Source organism: Myotis myotis, unplaced genomic scaffold, assembly GCF_014108235.1.
Source record: "Myotis myotis isolate mMyoMyo1 unplaced genomic scaffold, mMyoMyo1.p scaffold_m19_p_2, whole genome shotgun sequence".
Taxonomy (NCBI): domain Eukaryota; kingdom Metazoa; phylum Chordata; class Mammalia; order Chiroptera; family Vespertilionidae; genus Myotis; species Myotis myotis.
Genome location: NW_023416324.1, coordinates 127,647,464 through 127,668,485, shown reverse-complemented (window position 1 = coordinate 127,668,485; position 21,022 = coordinate 127,647,464). Strand labels below are relative to the sequence as shown.

The 21,022-nt window shown below is 36.2% G+C and overlaps 1 protein-coding gene across 3 annotated transcripts in view; it reads right to left on the bottom strand.

The window, feature by feature from the left end:
* Positions 1–21,022, bottom strand: part of CADM2 (cell adhesion molecule 2) — a 1,212,655-nt gene that overhangs the window by 94,783 nt on the left and 1,096,850 nt on the right. For 2 of the 3 annotated variants that reach the window (XM_036349668.1, XM_036349669.1), the window contains one exon: positions 15,610–15,788. In XM_036349668.1, coding sequence (XP_036205561.1) covers positions 15,610–15,788 — 179 coding nt within the window. Of the gene's footprint in view, positions 1–15,378; positions 15,491–15,609; positions 15,789–21,022 lie in introns of those variants that run through there. The other variant, XM_036349671.1, reaches the window with a different exon arrangement.

Here is a 21,022-nt window from a genome sequence, read left to right as displayed (position 1 = left end):
CATGATGCTCTGTATTGCTCGCCACCACCAATGCTGGACACTCTCCATGTTGTGATGGGATCCTGCGGGACTGGGCTAGGGACCGAGGGGTGGTCAATGCACCTCATGGCGACTGGTTGAGCATTCGTTATGGTTGTGATGCCATTATGGTCACTGGCCTTTGATATATATAGACATGTCTTTATTTTTAAAAATATCACTTTGCACAAACGTCCACCAGTAGATGAATAGATAAAACAGCTGTGGTACATTTACAAATAGGAGTACTACTTAGACATAAAATATAAGGAAATTTTACCTTTTGTAATCGCATGGAAGGATCTGAAGAACACTGTGCTAAGTGAAATAAGCCAGTCATATTATTTCAATCATATTTGCAATGGAATGAAAAAATAAAAATACAGACACACTCATAGATAGAGGGTAGCTGTCAGTTGCTGGGGTGAGTGTGGGACTTTGCGTGGGTGGTGGGTGAAGCGATTGAGCAAAAAAGAAAAAAAGAAAGAATTCATGGAAATGGACAATAGTGTGGTGATTGTTGGGGGAGGGATGGGGGGATAGACAAGGGTATTAGGGTATGAATAGTGATGGATGGAGACTTGACTTGAGGTGGTGCACACACAAAACAGTGTACAGATGATGTGTGTAGAATTACATACTTGAAACCTGTATAACTCTGTTAACCAGCATCATCCCAATAAATCTAATAAAAAGGAAAAAAATAATTAAAATATCACTTTGCTTTGGGACAAATTATTCTTATCCAACACCTCAGTATCACCCAATTCCTGTCTTAAACTAGCCTCCCTTTCTTTATGTATCTAATACAAAACACAACTTTGTGAAGATATCCTTGGCCAACTAAATTCAAACTGATTTCCCTTCTCTCTGAATAAGCATCATGCTTTTGATTTATCTACTATTTTCCTCACATTTTTACTACTCTCCTGACCCCCCATGACAATGATGTTTACATTCATATCTTACTATCTATGGGCAACCATACTCATAGCTCTGTGCCTCTTGCTAGCTGCACATCTCTGTCTCCCTCTCTCAGCTAAAAAATATTACAAAATAAAATGGGATGATATGGTAACATTTTAAAATTTTCTCTAATTTACATAATCAATTAATACCCTCTATTATTCTAACTCTTATCTATAATAATAAAAGTATAATATGCTACCCTAACTGGTTTGGCTCAGTGGATAGAGCGTCGGCCTGCGGACTGAAGGGTCCCAGGTTTGATTCAGGTCAAGGGCATGTACCTTGGTTGTGGGCACAGCCCCAGTAGGAGATGTGCAGGAGTCAGCTGATCGATGTTTCTCTCTCATTGATGTTTCTAACTCTCTGTCTCTCCCCCTTCCTCTCTGTAAAAAAAATCAATAAAATATATTTTTTTAAAAAAGTATAATATGCTAATTAGACTGGATGTCCTTCTGGGAGGAAGCTGGGGATGCAGCTGCAGGATCGAGGCAGCAGCCCATGGCTTCAAAGGAGGGATCCAGGCAGCCACGGCTGCGCAGGCCTACTCTTGCATGAATCTCATGCACTGGGCCTCTGGTTAATAATAAAGTTCACCATACAAAGAATATACAACAAGGTCTTCATGAAATCAATGGTTGAAAACTGGAAGGCTGTAACATTCCTGAATTACCTATATTCATGAACCAACAAGATGATATCAGAGATCAGAGACGTCTGTGCTTTCTAGGGTAACTTGCTCAATGTTTTGAATTTTACTGGGGCTTTGTAAATATGCTCTTTCTGGTGGTAGTGACAATGATATTAGAAGAATGGGAAGCCTATATAAAAAAGAGGGAATATGAAAATTGACCATCACACTGTCACAAAGATGGTGGCGCCCAGTCCCCTCAGTCCCGCAGGAGTTCCCCAGTCCTTTCAGCCCTGTTGGGGGTGGGGGGGCTGGCAGGTGCGTGGTAGGGCTGAACCCACCCTCACCCCCCCAGCTGCCCAGGATCGGCCTGAAGCACAGGCAAGCCTCAGATGTTGGCTACCCAGCTGCCCAAATCTGCCATAGGCTCAGGTAACCAGGGCCGACTGAGGCTTGCGTTGCTGGCAGTGGCAGCAGTAGAGGTGTGATGGGGGCGTTGCCTTCCCCTAATCACTGGGTCTCCTCCCGCCCCTGAGGGTTCTCAGACTGTGAGAGGGGGCAGGCCAGGCTGAGAGGTCCCCCCTCCAGTGCATGAATTTTCATGCACTGAGCCTCTAGCAGTATCATTATTTAATAACATGAATCAGTAATTGTGCCTAAGTTGGTTTAATGATCAATTACTGCTTCTTCTTCTTCCTTCTATTATATATGAGGTAATATTTAGAAATTCCTGCCAAGAGTTTCTAAGTTTAAATAATTACTAAAAATTTAAAATGCAGCATACTAAAAAAAAACTTATATTCTGAATTCAGTTTTTCAATGATTTTAAGTGTTAGAGCTCCAAATCATCACATTTAAAACAATACAAAAGTGCCCTTTTTTCACATCCTAATGAAGGAATTAAAAAATATGCAACCACATTTTGTTATCCAGGCTTATTAGAGCACAACAGATCCTTTATAACCTTGTCAATGTGAAATCAGTTCCAACAAGTGCTGTATACAATAAATTGGAGAGTGGTACAGCACCTTTTTTCTAATAACGAGCTTTTCAGGTTAAAGGTATATTCTGTTCTCTACAAATTCAGTGTACAATAATTTCTAACTTGTCAAGCTGTTTTGTTTTGTGGCAGTTTCTCTTTTTAAAAATGGCATTCTGGCCCACTCAGAATGGATTTTTGAAGCAAAATTAAGTCTAAAGTGTCTTAGAAGCTTATTTTTCTCCAAGGACTAGTGTTCAATAGAAAAAAAAATGCCATTTAGTCTGGACTTCAGATGTCTGCTTCCTTTCTGCTTTACGTCAGTAGCTCCCCAGGATGGTCCCTGGGTAATCAGGAGTGGATTCAAATCAAGGATTAGTGGAGATACAGGGGCATCAGAATTCAATGTATGTTAGAAGTATTAAGGTAAGAAGTATTTTTTTTTTTAATAGAAGCTCTTCCCATTTCCTAGCCTTAAAAATAATATGACATCATCAACCTTTTTACTGGTAATTGAATTGCCACTGGAAGCAATTGTAACAGAAAAAGTTTACTGTATATGCATTTGTTTTAAGTTCAGCTACATGGCTTATAGCATAAGTGTGATGGACAACACCAAGGCTCGCTCTTAAATGACAACCATCAGGTTGACAAGGCTTCAACTTGCCTCCTCTTTGAGCATCACAAGGCAACCTCATCTTCTTCATAGAATGGAACCCTTTTAAAAATTACATTTGAATAATTCATCCCTCTGATAGTTTCCACTGGCTTCACAAACTAAATGGAATCCTTATACAATAATAAAAAAGAGCTATTTTTGAAAAATGAAAAGTACTGCAATTTTAAACTGTAGGCGGTAACCAAGAGTCCTATGTAATTACAAGAAGAGTTTATGAATAAAATCAGTCTGTTATTTGAAAAAAGTGCATGCATTATTTTCTTTTAAAATACTCCTTTACATTCCAAACTGACAAAGGCAAAATTAAATGTAAAGTAGGAAAAAAAATGTCTTTGAAATGGGTGATTCTATATTATTTAGGTCCAGCTACTTCAATATCATGAGCACTCTTCTAAAAGTACTTTTCCAAAAAGTAAATCAGATGATTTGATAAAATACTTTCAGTTCTGTAAAGATGCCAGTTTCCTAGGGAAGAATAGGACTATCGGTCATTTAAAGAAAAATACATTAAATGTGAATACACACAAGAGGAAGTGTAATGTATTAAAAAAAACACTGATTGAGAAATCCATATACTTGAATTTTTCATCTAGGTTATGTGATAATATAGCAGAGAGACATTTTGCATATAATTTAACCTCTACCCAAAATGAAGCGTTTAGACCTAGACATTTATATAAGTACTTCGGACCAGATTGATACTCTAAATGAAAAACACCTTAACTCAAGAAACTTGTAAGTGCAGATATTTTTGTGTATGACTTTAAGGGATACAAAGAGCCCCTAAAGGTGTAGGTTTACATTTAAAAAATGCAATGACTTAAGCTCATATGATGATACTGTACTAGGCTACCAAAAAGATATAGGTTAAAATATTAAACTGGAACTTATTACACAGCAGTAATTTTAGTGAATTCTAATTTTCACATGCATATTTCTTTATTATTATTATTATTATTTTAAATTATTTATTGTTGAAAGTATTACATATGTCCCCCTTCCTCCCATTGCCTTGCCCCCCATTGTCTGTGTCCATTGATTATGCTTATATGCATACAAGTTCTTGGTTGATCTCTTACACATTTCTTATGTGACAATTTGTAAAGGTAGTAAAATACACCCAGATATAATATTTAATATTATAATATAAAACTTTATTAAAATAAAATTTAAAAGAGAATGTGGGAGTGTTTCAAAGATTATTATTATAAGCTTGCTATCCTATAACTTTACAAAGCACAATGGTACTTTTTGTGCCAGCATGTTAATAAGTACATCCACTTTTTTGAAACACAGAAGATAATCCCTAGTAAACACTAAGAATAATATTAAACAGAATTGTGAAGAAATACTTGTTGAGCTCCACTTTTAATATCTTTTCTTATCACCTGTATTTTAATGTTCAGAGTTCTCATGCAAAGCTAGTTTTTTTAAACCTTAGAAATGATTATTTTAAAAAATTGACTCCTGCATAAGATTTAGTGATACAAATTAATAACCTTCCTCAAATAATTAACATTTAAATTATGCTCTTGATAAGGAAGTGAGCATTTTACCAAAACAATTTATTTCTGATTGTGGAATTTCATATTCTTCTGAAATATTATAAATAATGAGGGGACCTTAAAAACACCTCTGAAATTGCATCATGGTGAAACAGCAGTGAAAACACTTCAGTGTTTTATCTTTACTTAGAAATCCAGGCGTAATTGAGAATGTTTATTTATTTATTATAGAATCCACAGTGTCTGATATAACACTTTGAATATAGTAGAGACTCAAGAAAGATTTCCTGAAATAGTGAAGCATTAGATAGTACAGCATTCTGATGTGGATTTTTAGGCTGTGTCTCAGAGATGTTTTATATTTGGCTATATATAAGAGATAATAGTTATCTTTATAAGAGATGAGATAGAGTTCCAAAAAATAAATTTTCAGTTAGTAACAATCATAGAATCTTTCAAAAAATAAACAGACATATGAAATCAAAGATTTCCATGAGATATTTTATTTTTTCTATGCACAGTATTCATATTGTACACTGCTTAACTCTATAAAGCACAATTTACATATGGATTGTCAAGTAAATTCATTTCACTTCTTTTCCTAATATAAGATGAAAGTTAAAGGTCTTGATTTTGGTGATCAATGAATGAATATCAATTATCCTGATTTTACTCAGAATTTATAAGTATATTTGTGTATATATATGTATGTAATTGGATATGGGTATGTGCATATGCATAAATGTATGTAAACATGCATACATATATAATTATTTTCTTCTGTTGAAAAGAGAGAGACTGAGAGACAAAGAAATTTAATTGTTAAGCAAATATTGATTGTTTGTCTGCTATTTAGCAGGCATGTATCCCTAACAGCTAGAGATACAGAGATAAACAAGATGTATAATATATCTGCTTTCAAGGAAATCATAATCTACTGGGTGAACATAGAATATATTAATTCATACAGATACATATGTGTGCATGTAATCTCTACACACAAATGCATGAATATATTAATGGCCTGGTGCATGAAATTCATTCGGGGGGGAGGGGGGAGTTCCCTCAGCCCAACCTATAGGGATCAGGCCTAAACCAGCAGTTGGACATCCCTCTCACAATCTGGGACTGGTGGCTCCTAACCACTCACCTGCCTGAGCACCCCTAACTGCCTCTGCCTGCCTGCCTGATCACCCCTAACCTCTCTGCCTGCCTGCATGATCCTCCCTAACTGCCCTCCCCTGCCGGCCTGATCTTGCCCTCAACTGCTCTCCCCTGTTGGCCTGGTTGCCCCAACTGCCCTTCCCTGCCAGCCTTATCTCACTCCCAACTGCCCTCCCCTGCCAGCCTGATTGCCTCTAACCCCCTGTGGGCCTGATCTTGCCCCCAACTGCTCTACCCTGTGAGCCTGATCACCCCTAACTGCTCTCCCCTGCTGGCCTTATCTTGCCCCCAATGGCCCTCCCCTGGTGGCCTGATTGCCCCTAACTGCCTCTGCCTTGGCCCCCACCTCCATGGCTTTGTCCAGAAGGAAGTCAGACTTCCAGAAGATGGTTGGTTGACCTGGTATAATTAGCATATTACCCTTTTAGTAGTATAGATAGATTATATAGGATAGGATTGCTCAAATAGGGGAGAAGAGCCTTTTTCAACAGGAGGAAATGCTCTTGACAGACAAAAACACATAATCCCTATATCTGGACTGATAGCCAGCCATATGCACTATACTGCCAAACTGGTCATTAAAAAATTGAACCACTTTCTTATACCTTACACCAAACAGCTATTGCCCTTATAACCCCTCCTCAGTCCCCAGGTTCTGCCTTCGCAGTTCACCCAGATTAGGTTCTGATTGTTCAGTTTCTATGCCAGTCAGCATCAAAAGCTCCGCCTCCTAGGCAGCCATTGGCTCCTCGCAGTTCACCCAGATTTGGTTCTGATTGGTCAGTTTCTATGCCAGTCAGCGTCTCCAAGCCTATCACCAGGCCTGATCAGAGAGGAGGGCCTGATCAGCAGCCCATGCAGAAGCCTGGAGAGAAACAGAGGCAGGCTGCTAGCCAGGCCCAGAGAGAAAGAGGCAAGTGTTGATCAGTAGCTGCCATGGAGGCTACAGATCAGACCCTGCCTCTATCTGTGGGTCTCTCTCTATCCAGGCCTGATCTGCAACCCCCTCAGCAGTCAGTGCTGGGTCACTGCACCAACAGCAGCAGCAGTCACTGCTGGGTTGCCACGGCAACCAGGGAAACAGAAGTGATTGCATGGAGAATGATGAAATGTCACAGATGTAGGTTGGTATCATGTTATATTGGATTTGGTACACTAGGGTAAGGACTTGGATTTTATACTAAGTATGATGAAATGACTTTGGAGACAATTTAATTGGGGAAAGACAAAGGGATATGCATTTAAAATGTGTATATACTGTATCTATGGGGGAAATAGATTGGAGAGAGAGAAGCATGGAAGCAAGGAGCCCACTAAAAAATTTTCCTATAGTCTAGGCTGGAGATGATGGTGGACAGTGGACATAATTGGGGCATGGTTTGGCAACAGTGTCAAAAGACTGTGCTGATGAATTGGAGAGAAGGGTAGAGAGGAATCAAAGATAAATCTTAGATTCTGGAATAATCCATGATATATATTATTATAGTGTTTGTGAAAGCTACATTGTAAGAAGCTACAAAGCAATGTTTCTGTAAAATTTGTATCTTCTAGTTAGGTATGCTTTTGCTTCTGAAGACAAATACCCACAATTTCCCCCATGATCCACTGCACATTGCTTTAGTTCTCTAATGAATGGATGCATATATATGTCCATAGAAGAGCTCCATACATTTTTTTAGAGTTACAATATAGCCTCAATTGCACATTAAATAGAGAAAGAAAAGTTATTTAAATTGTTGAAGTTGTTAAGTAGTAGAATCTTTCCTGCCTTCAGACAGGAATGTGAGTTTTTCTCTTGGATATTTGAGCCAGTGGTCCATCTGACTGTCGCAGAAACATTTTCCACAGAGTGCTACCAGTGAACAGAATTCTCACTCTGAACGGTGAAAACCTAATCTCTCCACTTCATGCTCATCTTAAAACAAAGACGTGGAATTAAGCCTCATCTCTGCTGAGTATGCTTGTACATATATACCTTTTAAATGAAAACAGTGCCCCTGGATCCACTATTCGATCCCATTCTACTTTTCTCTGCAGAGCAACAGCACGTTCCTGCAGTCAGAGGTGCCCCTTCCCACTGGCATCACAGCTATCCCTGTTTATTCATGTCCAGGAATGATGTGTTTTATCTCAGACATTAAAAAGGTACTGTTTTCAGACTCATCCAACTAGTGTAGTGTCTGGAAACTCTCAACCGGAGATGAGAGCAGTAATCATTGGGCTCTTCCACTAGTGGCTGTTTATTATTCCATATGGATGTCTTTTCTGTCCTTTTCTTCCTGCACTGTATACTTCCATTTATGTCTCTAAAAAAAGCTTCTCCAAAGGAAAAAAATGCTCATTATGAGTACACAGAATTAATTTACCAACTGGTAAGTCTATTTCCACGTGAGGGAACAGATTCTAGCTGAATTCCTTTTAATGTTCACTAGGCCGTACATCTGTCCATAATCCAGGCTTCTCTGTCCTACTCCCCACTTTCGGATCTGAGTGCAAAGATTCAGTCTCACTTCCATGGTGATCTGTAGCCCCTTTCCCACCAGTACCACTAAGCAAACAGATTCGCGTAGCCTTTCAATGTGTCTAAATGTTTCATACCTGGATAACTGTAACAATACATGGGCATGCGACTGACAACTTTTTAGTCTAGCTACATATTTACTGTGATGTACAGAGTACAGTTTTTCATTTTAATGTCATGGAAGTCCTCATTAGCTTTTAAATCACTGATAGTCATAATATGAATATGTGAATTAAATACTGTAAAACTAAGAAAGCATGCATTATAATCATATCTGCTTAACTTTAGTTTAAAATATATTTAAAAATGAATTTAGGATATTGCTTTATGATATTTCTAATCTGTTTTGTAATCATTACTGCATTCACCTACACATGTAATGGTTATTTTGCTAGATTTAGGATCAGGTACTAATAACCCTAAAGCAATTCAATTTATGTTTTTTACACTAAGTTGTTTTTTGCTGTTTTTCTTTCTTTCTTTCTTTTTTTTTTTAAAGATACTAGGTAGCTTAGAAATGTTTGTTAATCTGAAAGAAAGGCTATCCTTTATTACTCAGTTTGGCTTTCTCCTATGGTAAACACATCAACTGAAATGGGGAATCTGCATCCAGAATTGAAAGTGACCTTGCATTTACTTTTAGTCTCTGGAAAAGATAGATGTGTAAATGAGCAACAAAACTTGGAAGCTTAAATGAGCAACAAAACTTGGAAGCTTGGCTTGATGACAGAATCTGTAATATCTCGGTGTGCAACTTTCTGAGTATTTTTGACATTTATTATTAACAATAAAAGCAGAGTGAAATGAAAGTAGCATTTGTACCAATCCTTTAAAAATAGAAAGGAATATTTAATGGCTTGATACCTTTCACTAGATTAAAGCACATATATATTTCTAGAAGTAATAGTATTTTCTACTTTTAAAATTAAAAATCTAAAACATTCCTTTTGTAATGCTTCCTACTCTAACAATAAAATGTGAGGAACCTTAGTCAATATGTGTGTTATTTTGAGGTAAAATATCCAGGAAACAAACAAACAAAAAAGCAATATTGCATCTTCCATCAGTATTCATTTCAATTGATACATGAACAAATAACCAAAGCAATCATAACATCAGCGATATTTTAGGGATATCAAGTCAGCAACTGTCAGTAAACTTATTGGCATTACAGAAATATAAACAAGCTTTTTACTGTGCTTCACTTTCTACTATGATAATACTATGTATGGAGAATTTTAATTATTTATATACTAGAGTCCTAGTGCACAAAATTCATGCACGGGGGGTGGGGTCCCCTCAGCCCAGCCTGCATTCTCTCGCAATCTGGGATATCCCTCTCACAATCCAGGACCGCTGGCCTCCCTGCCTGCTTGATCACCCCTAACCACTCTGCCTGCCTTCCTGATCGCCCCTAGCCACTCATCTGCCTGCCTGATCACCCCTAACCACTCGCCTACCTGCCTGATTGCCCCTAACTGCCTCTGACTCAGCCCCCCCCCCCCACCACCACCACGGTTTTGTCTGGAAGGATGTCCATGATGATGTTTGGAAGGTCATTCAGCTGTCTGGTCTAATTAGCATATCACGCTTTTATTATTATAGATGTTCATAAAAATAAAATTGCTGGAAAAGTGAAATAACAAATAAAGTAAAAATCTGGAAATAAGCATGGTGGCTAATTTCATTCAAAATAGTATCATGCTACGTGAAATAAATCAGTGAGAGAAAGACAAGTATCACATGATCTCACTCATATGTGGAATCTAAGTAAGAAAATAAGCTGATGAACGGCATGGATCCAGAGACATGGAAGCATGGAACAGAGTGCGGAATTTCAGAGGGAAGGCAGTGGAGGGTTGGTGGGTGGGAGATAATCAACCAAAGACCTTGTATGCACATATGCATAACCCATGGACACAGACAATAGGGTGCTGAAGGCTTGGGTTGCGGGGTGGGGACGTGATGGAGAGGGTCAACAGGGGGAAAAGGGGAATATATGTAATATTTTCAACAATAAAGAATTATTAAATAAATAAATAAAAGTGGGAAAAAGTGAAGTTGAAAAATACCAAAAAGAAACAAAATAAGAGTAGTAAACATTAAGATAATGAAGTACTGAATTGTTATAAAGGTGTATTCATACAAGTAGAAAATAATGAAGTAATGGAATAAGTTAATAGTAGAACAGTGGCAAAATAATTTTAAATCTCATATGAGGGTTGTTATGGCAATAGGAAAAGAAAATTTGAAGAGAGATGTGGAACATCATAAAAAACTTTCTGGAGTAGTTAGTGCATCTCAGCTGTTATGACCTCTGGGACAACCCTGAGTAGGGTCCTCGGTGGAGTGGGTTCTCCACACATGCTCTAATTGGACTCCCTGCTTCTCTTCTGTAATCTGGGCCTTCCATAGTAGTGTAGCTACTAGTACAAAAAGAAATATGTTGCTCATTTTTTTCTACTTGTAAAACTGGATTTATTCCTGAACCCCGGGGAGGGCTTTGAAACTGGAGGTGATATTAAAGAGTTTCAGCCTTTTTGTCCATCTTCCATTTGTATTTTGAAGAGTGGTTACAAATTGCTCTAGGGAAAGTTGAGAAGCAATAACTTTAGGATTTAAGGGGAATATAGTAATTTGTGTTTCACACTTTCCTTAGATAGTTTCTCAAAATCTCCCAGGTGATATATGTTTCAAAATAATATTGTTTTAATCTATCGATGACAAATGAATAGGAGCACTTGAATTGCTTCCAACCAGAAAATAAGATTAGCCTACAGTCATTTGTAATTCTTTGCAGCCATCTCTTACGTGATAAATAGGTATCTGCTAGATTCTTTATGCTGGAAGATCCAGATCCAGATAGTCTTTGCTTGGGAAGGAAATATTTTATCTAAATCTTTTCAGTTTGATGTTGCATCAGAGAAACAAGGATTATTATAACTTTTGTCCTACTCAATATACCGTATTACTAATTTTGCTATATTGTGAAGTTTTTTATTACTCAGCAAGGGTTTAGAATATTCTTGTTCTTCAATATGGGTAACTTAGTTTATGCTTTGAGTACTATTCAGGGAAGAGTATGGGCAGTGAATTATGTGTAACTCTTGAGTAAGTTTCGTATCAGGGTACTGAAATGATATTGCTGTTGATATCATAAGGTTACTAGTAATTTTTGGTGATCTGTTTTCAATATGTATACAAATATTAAGTTATCATGATGTACACCTAAAACTAATATAGCATTCTATCAGTTACAGTTTAATAAAAAAGAAAATAAAGAACAGACATGTCAGTCTTACGATATCTTTAATCCAAAAAATTTAGCAAATTTTTATTTTGATTAAATGGGTTACTGAACTTATTGGTTATACTCAGTCAAAGTGTTCAAAGATTTCTACATAGAGTTATGGACATAAAACTAGTCATGGGTTAACTAATCTTAAAATGGGAAAAATTGAATACAAAAATTCACATTAATAACAATTGTATATGATACACTGCACATGGACTGGCACCATGCTAACAATCACATTGCAAATTCTGACCAGTTGAGGACTTATAGATAAGGAATGCATGAATTGCCTATAATAAGGGCCATGACTCTCAAGGGAATTATTATGTGGTTGGGGGGGCTTTAAGAATATGGTGTCCAGAATCTTTGATTTTCCACAGGTATGCTTGTGTTTGTGCAGTATGTACATGTGCACCATGTGTGGCAAAAGTGATGGTAGTATGAAAGGCTAAAAAATTCCAAGGTGTGGAAAGAGATCTATGGAAACCTGAGTAAACAAGGAATTCCAATAATATAATATTTTAATATAATAATAATGATAGTCTAATTTGTGCATCTCTATGTACCTGACATTGTATTGGGTACTTCTATTTACAAAACCTACCATTAGTGTATGAATAATCAATGAGTCCTGTGCTACTGTTTTTAAGAATTCCAGACACTTGGACCTCATTCTTGCAGACTCTGAAAATCTACATTATTGTATGGCCATTCTCCTATAGCTCTTCTATTTTTGTATCATAATTACTTGGATGCTTAACTTATTTTCCATGTTAAACTCTACACTTCTTGATTGCTATTCACCATATTTTTATAGTGGTTTTATACTCAGTGGATAAATGCTAAATATCTAGTTAGTGAGTGAATGAATTTTTCTCTTGATCTGAGTTCTACAAATGGTAAACACAGCAATGCAACATCATAATTCAAGACAATACATATGAAAGTAATCAGCCATTCTAAATAAATAGCAGGATCCTACTAATAACACAAAAATTGTAACTGTGCTCACAAAAATTAATAGTAGAACTATGACTACTTATTTAACATTAATTTTTCATTGCTGAGCTTGTTAATAAAAATGCTACTTTCTTTCCTAAAGGAATCTCCATAATGCAAATGTTTCATAAGTATGTTTTATTCTACAAGTATTTGCATGTTCAAATTTGTGAGGCCCAGAATTTCATACTGCCAGTCTCAAATTACCATTTAAAGTTCTAATGCTGAAATTTGCAAAGGTGTAATTAGGAGGTGAAATAATAAAACCTTCCAGTGTCCACAATACAAAATGTCAGTGCTGCTAACAATTAAATGTGGTAACATTTAAATAATGAACTTCCATTGACACTCGAAGAATAAAATGTAGCTATTAGGACGACATCTACATAGCAGATGATTTCACAGGAAAGCGCTCAGACCTCCATCAAGTTAGGAATCAATAGAACCTAGGCAAGTGTGGTACAAAGGCAAGGTCTCAGCTCCTGAAAGGCCCTCTGTGCTAGAGCTATATTAAATTATCACAGCTAATGCAAACCAACCTTGGAGTAAAAGATAAAAGGGTGAAGTTCTCACAAATGATCATTTATCACCCCATTCCGAAATGCAGACAGCATTCATTACAGATTGAAATGCCACTCAAATTTCATCATTTAGTAGGGTTTTGAAACAGCCAAACCATTAACAGGGGAGAGTAGCTTTTTATATTTATACAACCAGTGACTAATGAAACATTATACTCTGTGTGCAAAAGGGGTGAAAAAAACACCTTTATTTTGTAATGAACCCAATTGGAGCCCTTTTAAACACAGTGTAATATGGTCTCACTGCTTCATCGAGCCTCTCATTACTTGTGTCGATAATCCTGGGTAAACTACTGTTGAACTTCACAGCATTTATATAGTAGCATGAATAGCATTAAACTATGGGGTGCTTTTGACAAATTGTAGTTCAAAAAGCAAAGCCAAAAATTACTTCTTACAAAGTGCTTAGAAAAGCATTTATTAGAAATGTGTCAACCGCCAGCTACCTAAAGGCAGCTTGGCTACTTAGGAAATCACGCTGTTGGCTGGCTCACAGACACTTGGAACACATGTGAATTTTCCCCACTTGAATTACTTTAAAAAAACAAACAACATTCTTTTTATTTAAGTATATGATTTTCTGCCACTCCCTTCTAATTCTATATTTTTAATTTCATATTGCTTTCGACATAATGTGGCATGCTGTGCAACAATCTCCCAGGTCCCAAGAAACTCTCAGGTGAGAGATACACTTAGAAAGTTAAGGGTGAATCCTACTAGACTTCATTTACATGAGTGCATGATCTACACAGCCAGGTCAGCATGAATGAAAAGCTACTCCCAAATTACGCTCTAAGGATACACTCAATGATTCCATTCTCTCTGGAAGAAAGGTGGCAGGAGTGTCTACAAGGATTCACCACATTAATTCCAATATATCAGTCTAATTTGACTAGGCTGATCTTTCTCAAAAGATGGAATATGCACAATTCATAATATGCTAGAAATTAATCTCTTGTCTCTACCTTCAAGATGTTTGTATGTGGACAGTCTAGGATAGTCTATTCACTGAGAACCTTCATTTGCCTTTGACAACAAAGTAGTATTTAGAATTAAGAGATTGTATACACTAAAGCAATTTGGAAGTAGAATATTAGCTTAATATATTAATTTTTATCCAATTTTGACCTACATTACAGTAAAATAAATACCTGGGTAAAAACATAATACAATTATTGTTTCCCTAAATTTAAATATATTTTCAATATATTTTCAAAGAATTCGATTTTACCCCCCAAATTCTTTTTTTGTAACTAACTCATGCTTCTTACAGTATTCTATAATTTAGTCCATGAGAAAATATATCAAATAAACCTACCCTCTTCATTATGTCTAAGATCCATTGGATTTATGAAAACATCATGATTTATGCAATACTTATTTTGAATACTGTAATAATGTGTAGAACACAGTACTAGTCTTAGTAAAGTTTTCTTGGTGAAATATATGAGGAAAATATTCCACTCCCCATAGCTTCTCTCTGTCAGAGGTTCATAATATACCCTGCATATTAAAACGTTCTGAGAAATTCTTCAACAATGAAACCTGACTTACTTTGTTTATTGTGATAGTTTTCAATCTCATCAAAGTTATCTCCATCCAACAAAATGTTAGTGTTACATTATAAACAACATAATGTGGCTTTGGAGGTTGGAAAAAGCTGGTACTTTTCAATTTTGTGTGTTAATATTTATTTCTGAATTTTGTTATATATACTCAAATTGTGAGGTTAGTGGAGTGGGAAAAATGTCTGTGGGTGTTTTAAATATTGTTCATAAGAAATTAACACAGTTGTCATTAATATTGCATACCTCTATTTCTGCTCCATCTCAATGACATTCTATCACTCTTTGTGAAACCAGTTACAGTGATTATAAGTACATTTAAATGACAATACAGCCAAAATTAGCTATGGGAAATATAATCTTTATGATTCTGATTTATAACTAAAAGCATTTATTTGTATAATTGAAAGAAAACCATTAATATAACTTAATAGTCACCACACAAAATTACACAATATATTTGTAATAAGGAAGACTTATCACAAAATTAATTTTTATTTTTAGTGTATCTTTTAATTTTATTTTATTAGTTTGGCTCGGAACACGTTAAAAGTGAATCTTGGAGATATTTACACTTATGAGACCTTCTGAAAGAAAAAGAAAAACCTATTTAATTTTGTGTATTATTCTAAAGACTTTGAAAACTTTAAATAATTTTTCAAGGGATTCATTATTTCACATATTATGATGTCCAAAAGGTACTTACCATGTACAATGAGAACATACTCTGCACTGCTTTGGCCAATGGTGTTGGTGGCTTCACATCGATATGTACCGTTATCCGTTTTGTTCAGGAAAAGAATATTTAGCTCTCTACCACTCACAACCATCCGATCAGGATCTGGTAATTCTCCACCATCCTTTGTCCACAAAACAGGTTCTGGCCTATTGGATGTAAACACACATATAGTTAGAAAAATTAAGAAAATGCTACATATTTTGTGAATTAAATAAATCAAGCAGTTTATGTTTAACACCCAGTTTGTGCATAAACATGTGCTAACTTCTATAAGGTACCAAAAGAACCATCATGCACTCACTCAGAAGATTTGAAGGGATGACAAATATACTTTAATTCTATCCTGCTTAGCTAGGCAGGATATACACTTTCTTAGACATGCACTAAAAAAGTAATTTGTTGAGTCATCATAGGAGTCCCTGATATATAGCAGTTCCTGTGGGCCTGATCTGCTGCTAATGACTCATACTTGCTAATGTTTGGAGAACTGTCCTTGAGCTATTGGAACAGCTTTGTCACCAAAGGTACCTGGAATGATACTTTTGCACTAGGGCCACTATTGTGACACAGTTGTTGCCTGAGAACACTTAAAGCTTTTTCTCTTTGTCTCTCCTGCTTTTCTCATTCCCCTAAATGTTATTATTGATAGTTCTCTCATTTTTGCCCATAGTTATATTAATATACAATTAATATGTAATGCTGTATTAGCTTAAGGTGTACAACATAATGATTTGACATATGCATATATTGCAAAATGATTACCACAATAAGATTAGTTAACATTCGTAGTCTACATAGTTATAATTTGTGTGTGTGATGAGAACTTTAAAAATTACTGTTAGCAGTTTTGAGATATACAATGCTGTCTTGTTAACTATAGTAATCATGTTGTACATTACATCCCAGGAGTTTTTATTTTATAACTGGAAGTTAATACCTTTTGACTACATTCACATATTTACCCTACTCCCACCCCATCTCTGACCTCTTTTATTCAATATTGTACTTGATGTCTTAGCCAGAGAAATTAAGCAGGAAAAGTAAATAAAGAGCACCCAAATTAGAAAGAAAAAAGGAAAACTCACTATTTATAGATGTCATGGTACATATAGAAAACCCTAGAGACTTTACCCCCACACTTTCCCCAAATACAAACTGTTAGAACTAATATGTGAATTCAGTAAAGTTGCAGACTACAGAATAAATATACAAAACGAATACATTTATACACAGTAGCAGCAAACTATCAGAAAAATAAATCAAGAAAACCACCCCATTTACAACTGAATCAAAAAGAATAAAATACTTAGGAAAAATTTGATCATCGGTGAAAGATATGTACACTGAAAACTGTAAGACATTGATGAAAAACATTAAGAAGACACATAAATTGAAATATATTTAATTCAATTCAAAAATTAATATTGTTAAAATACCCATATGACCCAAAGCCATCTACAGATTCAATGCAATCCCTATAAAATTTCAATGACATTTTTCCAAAAACAAAACAACAATCCTAACATTTTCATGGAACCACAAAGACCCTGAATAACCAAGAAATTTTTAGGAAGAAGAAAAATATCTAGATGGATTACATTTTCTGGTTCCAACTGTATTACAAATCTATAGTAATTAAACCAGTATGATATTGGCATAAATACAGGTATATAGATCAATGGAAAAGAATAAAGAACCCAAAAATAAACCCAAGCACAAGTGGTCAATTAATTTTTGAATAAGGAGTCAAGAATACACAATGGAGAAAGGACAATTTCTTAAATAAATGATGCTGCTAAAACTGCAAAAAAAAGAGAAAAGCTGGATCTCTATCTTATACAATACACAAAAGTTATCTCAAAATGAATGACAGAGTTGAATGTAAGATCTGAAGCTATCAAACTACGAGGAGAAACATAGACAGCAAGCTCCTTGATATCGATCTTGACGATATATTTTTTTTTTGTATTAAGTACCCAAAGCAAAGGCAACATAAACAAAAATAAATGTGTGACTGTTGGTGTGCCATGCCATTAAGTCAACTCCTGGTGACCCTTTGAATGAGTGATGTCTACAATATCTTATCCTTAATAGCCCTGCTTAGCTCCTGTAGACTCCTGCCCATTTCTTCTTTTATGGAGTGAATCTCATATTTGTTGTTCCTCTTTTCCTGCTGCCTCATTTTTTTCCAAGCAATGCTGTTTGTTGTTTCCCCAGAGAATCGTGCCTTTTCATTATGTGCCTAAGTGGGACAGCTTTTTTTTTTTTTTTTTTTTTTTTTTTTTTTGTAATTTTTACCTCCAGCAATGTTTCAGGTTTAATTTGCTCTAGAACACACTTATTCACCTACCTGGAGGTCCAGGGTCTCTTAGAGCTCTCTTCCAACACCATATTTCAAATGAATCAATTGTTTTCCTATTAGCCATCTTCACTGTTCAGTTTTGGCACCCAAACAACATAGCAACTGGGGATACAAGGGTGTAAATGACCTTAGCTTTTGTCTCCAATGACACATATTTTCTCTTGATGATTTTTCCTAATTCATCCATTGCTGTCCTTCAAGTCTCAGCTTTCTCTTAAATTCATGACTACAGTCTTCATTTAAAATAATGACTGAACCAGGACAAGCAAAATCTTCAAGAATTTCAATATCTTCACTGTCTATGTAAGGTCATGTATTTCTTCTACAGTCCTGATGTTTGTTTTCTTGATGTTCAAATGCAGTGATGCTTTGGTACTTTCTATTTTCATTTTCATCAGAAGCTTCTTCAAATCATTGCTACTTTATGCCAATAAAATATGTCATTTGAATATCTTAAGTTATTGATATTTTTTCCACTTATTTTAATCCTCCTTCCTCTGAATTTAGCCCCATTTTTGACAGGATATGCTCTGTGTACAGATTAAACAAATAGAAAGATAAAAATGCATTCATGTCTGACACATTTGCCTGTAGAAAGTCACTCTCTCTTTCCATATTCTATCCTGACAGGGGCTTCCTGTCTACAATACTGTTTATGTATCCAGAGGATCAAGTGCTGGGGTACGTCACTTTCTTTCAGAACAACCCCTAGTTTTCATGACCCATGCAGTCAAAGGCTTTACTGTAGTCTATAAAACATAGGCTTACATTCTTCTGGAATTCTTTGGACCACTCCAGTATTCAGCAAATGTTTGTGATTAAATTTTGAATATCTTTTACCTTGTTGAGTCCAGCATTTCTTGCTCCATGTAAGGTAGAAGAAGCCTCCATTGCATTACCTTGAGCATCACTTCACTTTTGTGGAAAATTAGAGCAATGGTCCTTAGTTACTGAACTTCTTGGAATCTCATTTATTGAAAATTAGGGTGTATATTGAATATTTTCAGTCTGTAGGCCATTGTTTGGTTTTCCATATTTGTTGATATATCCTTGTTAGGATATTGACAGATTCAGTCTTTATGGCTTGAAGTAATCCCATCAGTGTCACATCTAACCTTAGTGATTTACTTACTTGTCCTCGATACTTTCAGGGTAGCTTTCACTTCAGTTTCTAGAATCATAGGTTCTTCCATATAGGAATGTTCTTCAAAGGTGTCTGTCATCCTTTTGTCTCTTCTGTATAGATTTCCAGTAGATTGTTTCCACCTTCCTTTTATGCTCTCTTGGTTAAGAAATATTCCTCCTTGGTCATTCAGCATTAGTCTAGGTTTGAATTTTCAAATTTTCTGGTAGAGATCTCTTGTTTTTCCTTTATATGTTGTTCTCTTCTACCTCCTTACATTGACTAATGTAATAGTTCTCTTTATCTCTACATGATACTTATTGAAAAACTGCGTTCAGGATTCCAGCCCTGTTTCTGTCATCTTTTACTTTTGCCTCATGCCTGTCTTTAACAATTTTTAGTGTTTCTTCTGTCATCTATGGCAGTCTGTCTTTCCTTGTTACCGCCAGCATTGCCTTTTCATATTCTTTCCTAATAATATTCCTAGTGTCAGACCACATTTCTTCTGGTTCTCAGTTGATTAAGTTTAACAGTGCAAATATCTTTTTTTATGAGGACTTTAAACCCATCAGGGATGTTATTTGTATTATATTCTGACACTACCATTCTTTCAGAGCTCTTCTTCAGCTTTACCTTAATGTTTGATATTCACAGTTTATGCTCAATACCACAATCAACTAACAACTTGTTTTGTTTTGGCAGAGTGATTTGGGGGTCCAAACGACATATAGGACTACATCAAACTAAAAAGCTTCTGCACAACATAGAATACCATTAACAAAATCAAAAGACAATCTCCGGAATGGAATAAGTTATTTTCAAGTCATATATCTGATAAGATTTACATATGCAACATATATAAAGAATGAATACATTTTTATAGCAAATAAATAAATCAAATAAATAAGCAGGGGAACTGAATAAACATTTTTCCAAGAAAGACATACAAATGACCAACAAGATATACAACATCACTTATCATCTGGAAAATACAAAGCAAAACAACTTTGAGGTATCAGCTAAGACATGTTTTGATGATTTATCATCAAACAAAAAGAACAAGAAATACAAGGGTTGCAGAAGATGTGAAAAATAAGGAACCCTTTTGCACTGTTGTTGAGAATGTTAATTGTTGAAACCACTATGCAAAACAGTATGAAGATAACTGAAAAAATAGAAATATCACATGTCCCACCAAATCCATTCTGGGTATTTATCCTAAAGAAATGAAATCACTATCTCAAAAAGATATATGCATCCTTTTGTTCATTGCAGCATTATTTACTTAGCCAAGACATGGAGACACCTACGTGTCCATCAATGGGTAAATGGATAAAGAAAATATATTCCAGATAGAGTAAGTGTTCAGCCATAAAAAATAAGGATAGCTTGCCCTTTGAAATAGATGATAAACCTTGAGGGCATTATTTGAAGTACTAGAGGCCCGGTGCACAAAATTCGTGCACTTGGGGGTGTCCCTCAGCCCAGCCTGCACCCTCTCCAATTTGAGATCCCTCAGGGCATGTCTGACTGCTGGTTTAGGCCCGATCCCAGAGGGACATCCCTCTCACAATCTGGGACTGCTAGCTCCCAACTGCTTGCCTGCCTGCCTGATTGCCCCTAACAGCTTCTGCCTGCCAGGCTGTTCACCCCCTATCTGCTATCCTGCCAGCCTGATTAACACCTAACTGCTCCCCTGCCAGCCTGATTGCCCCCAACTGCCCTCCCCTGATGGCCTGGTCGCCCCCAACTACCCTCCTCTGCCAGCCTGATCGCTCCCAACTTCCCTCCCATGCCAGCCTGATCTTGCCCCAACTGCCCTCCTCTGCCCACCAATTTGGTTCTGATTGGTCAGTTTCTAAGTCAGTCAGGGTCAAAAGCTCCACCTCCTAGCC